This window comes from Musa acuminata, chromosome BXJ2-11, assembly GCF_036884655.1.
Source record: "Musa acuminata AAA Group cultivar baxijiao chromosome BXJ2-11, Cavendish_Baxijiao_AAA, whole genome shotgun sequence".
NCBI lineage: Eukaryota > Viridiplantae > Streptophyta > Magnoliopsida > Zingiberales > Musaceae > Musa > Musa acuminata.
Genome location: NC_088348.1, coordinates 13,807,137 through 13,815,843, shown reverse-complemented (window position 1 = coordinate 13,815,843; position 8,707 = coordinate 13,807,137). Strand labels below are relative to the sequence as shown.

General features: G+C 40.1%; 1 protein-coding gene across 1 annotated transcript; it reads left to right on the top strand.

The window, feature by feature from the left end:
• The first annotated feature begins 1,292 nt into the window (after positions 1–1,292).
• On the top strand, positions 1,293–3,078 carry LOC135626675 (sugar transport protein MST4-like). Its single transcript, XM_065132168.1, has 3 exons — positions 1,293–1,687; positions 1,852–2,478; positions 2,582–3,078. The coding sequence occupies exons 1-3, from the start codon at positions 1,382–1,384 to the stop codon at positions 3,017–3,019; spliced, it is 1,371 nt and encodes a 456-aa protein (XP_064988240.1). The 5' UTR covers positions 1,293–1,381; the 3' UTR covers positions 3,020–3,078.
• The last annotated feature ends 5,629 nt before the right edge of the window (positions 3,079–8,707 follow it).

Genomic DNA, 8,707 nt, shown 5'->3' with positions numbered 1-8,707 from the left:
GGAAGATAACACTTTGATTGTGCAATCCAAGTAAAGATGACCATATGGATAGGCAACATGCCTTTCAATTTATTGGCCTACTCTACTTAAACAAATTCCAAAGTTTTTAATCCTTCCATTTAGCTTTAGTTTTTAACTTAATGTTAGATAAGGCCCTATTCTTAACAAAGCTGTGTTGGCCTTCTGCAAGCATTTTCACTATTATTGGCATTTCTTTGATTAAAATCAAATTTCTGCTTAATTATTGTCCCTCGAAGACCTATATATACACCCTTTTTCTTGTCTCCTTTCAAGTTGGCATCCCCATCTTCTGTTTTCCTTTTTCTTCATCTCTTCGGACAATCTTGCACTTGGTCTTTTGTGTAAACCAGGTGTAATATTGTAGCCGAGAGAGGAAGGACAAGATGCCGACGATGGTGATGTCAAATGCGGGGCCTGGTGGTGCAAAGAAATTTGAGGGAAGGATCACAATATATGTTGTAATTTGTGGAATAATTGCAGCCACGGGAGGCCTCATGTTTGGTTATGACATTGGGATATCAGGTAAATTCCATTTTGTATTAATTCAGTAGTAGATTTATTTGTTATATTATCTAGCATCGGAAGTATGGCCAGGTTTGTCTTGGTTTGTCGTCATAGGTTAAATAAGATAATTAGACGCACTTTTTACAAAAAGAAAGGGAACAACTTGTTATTGAGGTTTTAACTACAACAGGAAGATGATTGTTTATTTTCTTTACTTGACATAAGCCCATTGGATGGTATTAATAATCCAATCTCCACCTCCATTGCATTGCAGAGAGATAGATGGTCTATCATACAAGATAGGTGATGGTTGCTTGCAGATCTTGTAATAACTTTGCTTGGGATTCCATGCATGGATTTTCCACTTGGTTGTGTGATGGTTGTTTCTCTTTGTCATCAACTGTCCCATATGTTGCTTTTGCCTAAATCCTTCCCTAGATTTATTAGTTTTATTATCAAGCATCAAAAGTATGGCCAGGTTTGTCTTACGTTGTCGTCATAGGTTAAATCAGATAATTAGACCTACTTATTATAAAAGAAAAAAACAAAAGGAACAACTTGTTATTGAGGTACAACAGGAAGATGATTGTTTATTTTCTTTAGTTGACATTAGCCCATTTGATGGTATTGATAATACGGTGAGAGAGATGCTCTATCATACAAGATAAGAGATGGTTGCTTGCAGATCTTGCTTGGATTTTCCACTTGGTTGTGTGATGGTTCTTTCTCTTTGTCATCAACTGCCTCATATATGTTGCTTTTGCCTAAAGCCTTCCTCATTCAGCTCCAATCTATTTCTGATCATGGAGCTAATCAATCGTATCTGTACGGTCAATCTGCAGGGGGAGTGACATCTATGGATGACTTCTTGGAGGAGTTCTTCCCTGCGGTCTTTGAGAGGAAGCACAAAGCCAAGGAAGACAACTATTGCAAGTTTGATAACCAAAACCTTCAGCTTTTCACTTCATCATTGTACCTTGCTGCCTTGGTAGCCAGCTTCGTAGCTTCGAAGATTTGCACGAAACATGGCCGGAAGCTCACTATGCAAGCAGCATCAATATTCTTCTTGGTTGGTGTCATCCTGAACGCAGCTGCTGTGAACATTGCCATGCTGATCATCGGAAGGATTCTCCTCGGAGTTGGTGTTGGATTTGCCAATCAGGTTTGCTCTACTTTCTTTTTCATACAATTTTTCATTCTAGAGTTTCTCTTCTCTTCAGTTTCCGTCTCAATTTCCCTATTAACTTCCAATTTCTCCTGGCAGATGTATCTTTTGTTAAACTCACTTTCCGTGTCATATGTTTGCCACTATTATTCATCCTGTAGGCAGTTCCTCTATTCTTGTCGGAGATCGCACCAGTTCACGTCCGTGGAGCCTTAAACATCCTCTTCCAACTTGACGTGACCATCGGGATCTTTGTGGCGAACATTGTAAACTACTTGGTGTCCAATATCCACCCCTGGGGGTGGAGACTTGCGCTTGGCTTGGCTGGAGTGCCGGCGATGATGCTTTGCTTGGGCTCCATGGTGATTGCGGAGACCCCGACGAGCCTCATCGAGCGTGAGATGCTTATGGAAGGCTTGGCCATGTTGAAGAAGATCCGGGGGACCGACAATGTCGATGCAGAGTACGAGGAAATACTACACGCCTGCGAGATGGCACGACAGGTGAAGCAACCTTTCAAGAATCTCATGAAGAGAAGTAGCCGACCGCAATTGGTTATTGCCATCGTGATGCAAGTCTTCCAGCAGTTCACTGGGATCAACGCCATCATGTTCTATGCACCAGTCCTCTTTCAGACCATCGGATTTAAGAATGATGCTTCACTTCTTTCTGCGGTCATCACGGGGATCGTCAATGTTCTGTCTACCGTCGTATCAGTGGTCTTAGTGGACAAAGTCGGGAGGAGATTCCTGCTTCTTGAAGCTTGTGGCCAGATGTTGATCACACAGGTTAGGGACACAAGTCATGGCATATTAAACATGTAATTATAGATTACGAGGAATCGTTTGAAATATGAGATTCTAACTCTAGTGGGGGGTGATTTGCATGCAGGTGGCTATTGGAGGCATTTTGCTTGTGAATTTGAAAGCAACCAATGAGCTGGGACACGGAGTGGCAGTTTGGGTGGTGGTGCTCGTGTGCCTATTCGTTTCGAGCTTTGCTTGGTCTTGGGGTCCACTTGGCTGGTTGATTCCTAGTGAAACTTTCCCCCTGGCGACGAGGACCGCCGGCTATGCCTTTGCCGTCAGCTCCAACATGCTTTTCACCTTTGTCATTGCCCAAGCTTTCCTATCTATGATGTGTCATCTACGTGCCGGGATCTTCTTCTTCTTTGGTGCATGGATTGTGGTGATGGGTCTGTTCGTCATCTTCTTATTGCCCGAGACCAAGAACGTGCCGATCGATGAAATGACCGAGAAGGTTTGGAAGCAACATTGGTTCTGGAAGAGATTCATGGATGAGGAAGAAGACAAAAAACACTCCGTCTAAGACTCGATGATTTGTGTTTACCTTGAGGATGTCGGGGCTAACCTCGTCAAAATGATCTTTATGTCGAGTTCATTATTTAATGTTTTTATCGAAATATAATCTTCACTTTTGAATAGTAATATTGTAAGAATATGAGGTTATCATTTTGTTTTGTCTTCGTGTTATGCTAATATATATAACTAAATAAAATATAATTATAAAATTAAAATTAATAAAATTATTATTTTGAATAGATTTGATCATAAAACGACATTACCAAAAATAATTTTCGAGTTCATTATTTAATATTTTATCAATATATAATCTTCCCTTTTGAATATTGATATCCTAAGAATATGAGACTATTGTTTTGTTTTATCTTCGTGTTATGCTAATATTTGTAACTAAATAAAATATAATTATAAAAATAATATTAATTAAAATATTATTTTGAGTAGATTTGATCATAACACAACATAACAATTTTCGAGATAGAATGAAAGAGATAGAATTTCATTGGCGCCCACAATTTGCTAGAAATTCTAGGGGCATTTGTTTCAACATTATGTAAATCAAAATATTATAAATATTTGATCACATCTTTCCACAATTTTGAGAATCTTACAACCCAATTCGAGATTCTGAGTTACCAAATTGCCGTGTTTGGTACATAAATTTTACAAGAAAAGCTATAGCATTAGTTCTTAAATAATTGAAGATGTGAGAAAAAAAGTGGTAGTTTGCATATAACTGAGGAATCAGTAAGATTGATATAACACAAAGCTATAGCATTGTTTTAAATAGGTTAAGAACTTAATTTAAGTTTCTTATTTTGGAAAGATGATGGAATAACAAACTATAAGCTAATGTGAATACTCAAAATTTATATCCAAAAGGATGATCTTGTTATATATTCAAAGTCATTAGACATCTACGGGTGACATCACATGCGCAACGAAAGAATAGAAAATAAAATTCTCAGATTTCCTAAAAAGATGTTCGTCATTGTACGAAGATTGATGTGCAAAACTTGCAAAACTGAAAACTGCGTATATGAAAGTTTGTGTTTTACCTAGGGAGATCATATATCTCTGAATCCCTACAGATTTGTAGGAGAGAATGAAGGAGGTTACATATCCTCTTTTCTAGTAGCGATCCACACAGCAGGGCTACGACGACGCTCCTCTAATCATTACCCAAAACTACATACCTACTATCTAAGGAGTAGAAAGGGAGAGGAGAATAGGAGGTAGCAACCAAAAACCTCTAGCCTATGAGCCTTTAGTTTCCTCTTATTTATAGAGGTCCCTTGTCAACTCAACCTTAATGGATCCTACCCCATTGGGTATTGGATCTTCATCCAACTACCCAAGCCTCTTAGATTAGTGGATCTCTATCCAATAATCTCTCATTGGCTCTTATTGAATCTTATCCATAGGATCTAATAATTCAGTGGCTTATTGGATATTTAAAAAGATAGGAGCTTCGGCGGATATCTCATATCTGAACCTCTACTCGTCGCAATGACTACCATATGTGTGACCTTCTAGGCCCAATATCGAGCTACTCGTGAGTCATACCTATTAGAACTCATTCTGGCTCAATAAATTATTATCTCCATAATAATTCACTCGACTCATCGACTACGGACGTACTAAGCCACTACGTCGTAGTTCCCAAACGATATAGGGGAATCCAATCCATTAGACTTGTCTATCCTTAGTTACCGTGTATCTATAGTCCCTCATCTATCTAATACCCTAGAGATCATATATTGGGCATGGTACTGTTAGGCCTATATAGTTTTTACTCGAGTCTTGTTTTAATCGGATTCTCCTAGAGAACTCTCTCTCTCAATCCGAATGACCATAGCTAAGGATTTTTCTGAGCAAGAACACCTGAGATATTTCTTTCATGACACCGAGAGTGAATGATCCTCTATCAATATTCAATAATCCTCATAAGGTTAGCTGTCACTCTTGATGACTTACTATGCTAGATATGAAACTTCTAGACCTATAAGTCTAATATCAAATAGTGGAGTACACATATAGGACATCCTTGGTATTTCAAGTTTATGGACCAGATACACCACTAGGATGACGAAATTAATATTTGACATTAAGATATCATCAACCATCGAACATTCCATAAGCGGATCAATCAATGAAATCATTCTCCAATGAGCACTTGCACTATAGTCCCAGTGTCCCCAAACGAGCATCTATGAGGCCAGCTACCTCCATCATATGGACGGGTGTATAAAACACCATTTTGTCCGGTTATCTTGATGTCCCTCTTGAGTAACCTATGACTAGGATTATTTAAGGTTTGTGTTTCAAGGTGAATCGGTCTCATTATCGTGATCTATCACGATCTGATTCTCATTGAACAGATTTATGGACATCACAATATATATACACATATATGTAATAAGCAATATAAAGTGATAAAATATAAAAATATAATAAGCAAAAAGAATGCATATCATGTAACACGTGTCATCACTCACGTGATTGGCTTGTAGGGCACCTGTTGTTGAATCTCGGATTTTGATGATGAAGTCAATTGTCATTTGTTATCTAATCTATATGTTGAGATAAGTGTGCAGGATTAACTATGATGAAAGTAAGATATGCAGCAGGAGTTGCGCCGGAGTCAAGACAATGATCACGTTGGGAGTTCGAGAGTTCGACGGAAGTTCGGATAGTCGTCGGAGGTTCTACGGGAACAAATCCGAGAAGTCCATGAGCTTGCCAAAGAAGCTCGTCGGAACTCGCCAAGTGGATCGTCGCAAGTCCAGGAGTTTTCCGGAAGTCCGCAGGAGCATCACCGAGGGTTCATCGGATGATCGACGGAAGTTCGCTGGAAGCTCGCCGGAAGAAGCGATTGACGCATCGGAGCAAGTTGCAGTAAATGTCTTAGGAAATATCGTAGTTAGCACAATGATTAAGTTAAAAATGGGAGGTGATCCCATTACTTAATATTGGGGCAATTGGGCCCCTGAAAAACCCAAATTGGGCCGAATGGATCAACCCATTCGGACCTTGATTTCTGCCAGGCGGTTGAACCGCCCAAGCCAGGAGGTGGCACCACCTGGGCTAAGTCTCTGAGCGAGACTCGGTGGTGTAACCGCCCCAGCCAACAGGTGGCACCGCCTGGGCTCAGTCTCCGAGTGAGATTGGGCGGTGCAACCTCCCCTGACAAGAGGTGGCACCGCTTGGGCTCGGTCTCCGAGCTCTGGCTGAGCGGTGCAACCGCCTCAGTTAGGAGGTGGCACCGCCTGAGCTTGGTCTTCGAGCTCTGGCAGGAGGTGCAACCGCCCCTGATAGGAGGTGGCACCGCCCAGAGGCTCAGTCTTCGAGCTCTGTCAGGCGGTGCAACCGCTCCAGTCAGGAGGTGCAACCGCTAGATCCTGGAATTCCTGGAATTGACAGTTTTGAGCTCCAAATTCAAACTGGGTTGGGGCCTATAAATACCCCACCCATTCAGCACTAAAAGGGCACTGAATATAAACTGAAATCCTGATCTTGTTCTGTGATTTTTAGAGTTCAAAATTATTGTAAAGGCCAAAAGTTCTTCTCCCTCTTTTCTTCCAAGTTCTGAGCTTTAAAGAGAGGAGAGAAAATTCTGTAAGGGTTGTCTCCTAAGCCTGTCAAAAGGAGTGAAACTGTAAAAGGGTTGTTGGCTTTTGCCTATTGAAGGAAGGCCTCTAGTTAACGTCGGTGACCTCGTCGGTGGAGGAAGCCAAAAGTGGAGTAGGTCGAGATTGACCGAACCACTCTAAATCTCGATTTGCATTTACTTTGAGCATATTATCTTTACTGCAAACCTCCTCTAAAGCTTACTGCTTTCTGCACATATACGATCGGGTTTCAAGCTTTGCACTTTCCGAATCTGCGTTTAGACGTAAATCAGCTTCATCGTACGATCATCATATTTCTGTTTGCGTTTACGTTTTGATTTCTATCATAACTGCAAACTGCCTTTATATCCTTGCTTAAACTGCATCTCGCTTAATCAAGTGATTTACGAATCAGCATTTAGACATAAATCAATTTTTTCGTACGAATATCATATTTCAGTTTGCGCCTACTATCTGATTAGAATCATAACTGCAAACTGCATTTATATCTTTGCTGCATCTCTCTTAAACAAAAATTAAAGTGATTTATGAATCGGCTTTCTTACCAAAATCACTTTTAACGAACGAACGCAGTTTTTATTTTTTGTAGAAGGTTTTCCGCTGCACTAATTCACCCCCCCCCCCCCCCCCCCCCCCTCTTAGTGCTCTTGATCCTAACAATTGGTATCAGAGCGGGGTTAACTCTCAAACGGACTAAAACCTAAGAGAGATGGCATACGCCAGAAACCAAGAGGGCCATTCTATTGCACGTCCACCCATGTTCAATGGGACGGACTATACCTATTGGAAGACCCGAATGAAGATCTTTCTTATTTATATGGATTTTGAACTTTGGAATCTTGTCGAAAATGGATTTTCAAAGTCTTCTCTTCCAATGATCGTTTGGAATGAATTGGAGAAGAAGGCTTTCGCTCTTAATGCAAAGGCTATGAATGCCTTATTTTGTGCTCTTGATAAAAACGAGTTCAACCGTGTTTCGATTTGTGAAACCGTATTTGATATTTGGCACACACTCGAAGTGACTCACGAAGGCACAAGTAGAGTGAAAGAGTCAAAAATCAATCTTTTGTTACATTCTTTCGAACTTTTCCGGATGAAACCGAGTGAGACTATTGGCGACATGTTTACCCGTTTCACGGATGTCGTCAACGGTCTAAAAGGACTCGGAAAAAGTTTTTCGGATTTTGAGCTCGTAAATAAAATTCTAAGATCCCTTCTTAAGAGTTGGGATCCTAAAGTCACTGCTATTCAAGAGGCGAAAGATCTAAACAACTTGAGGATAAGTTTAAAATGCCAAAAAAACAAATCTTTGTAGGATTCGGTACTTCTTAAGGATATGTGGCTCATCCAAAAATTTGTTTTTCTATTTTGGATAGTAAGATTTCAATTCTTTGGAGTTTTTGATCTCCGTTTCGTGAAAGCCGTAAGGCTTCTTCCTCAATAAGCTTAGGTTGCTTAGTTATTTCAAACAGTAGCTTCTGAACTTCAGCTTGGGTGAGAGGCTTATTTTCAGTAAATAAGGAAGTTAATGTTTTTACTGAGGATTCGAGCCTTTTAATCCTATGCTCGAGGTTTTGGTTTTCTTCAAGCAGGAGCTTAAAGTTTCTTAGATTTACCCTGCTTGAGAGACAAGTTCGGTCATAAATGACTGAAATGTTATGGGCTAGTTCTTTTTTGGTGGGTTTTGAAGTCTCGGCTAGATTTAGGTAATCAAGATGGGAGGTATGAGAGTCAGTATACCACTTCTGAATAGATTCTTCCCAAAGCTTAGACATATACTAGATATGCATGAGCTTAATTCTACTTACTTTCTTAACTTTAGAGGGCTTGCGTCAAAGGTCTTACTGCGGTTCCCTGACCCAATTGCCTTCCTCGGGCTCCTCACAAGTTTAGATCGTAAGAGAAATCAATTTCATGTATATATAGCATTAATATCGTAAGCGAAGTAAGAGACTATATCAAAATAGTAAACCACTAGCTCTGATACCAGATGATGGAAGCAGCGTGTCAAATATAAAGATGATGGAAGCAGCGTGTCAAAATGATGATGGAAGCAGCGTGTC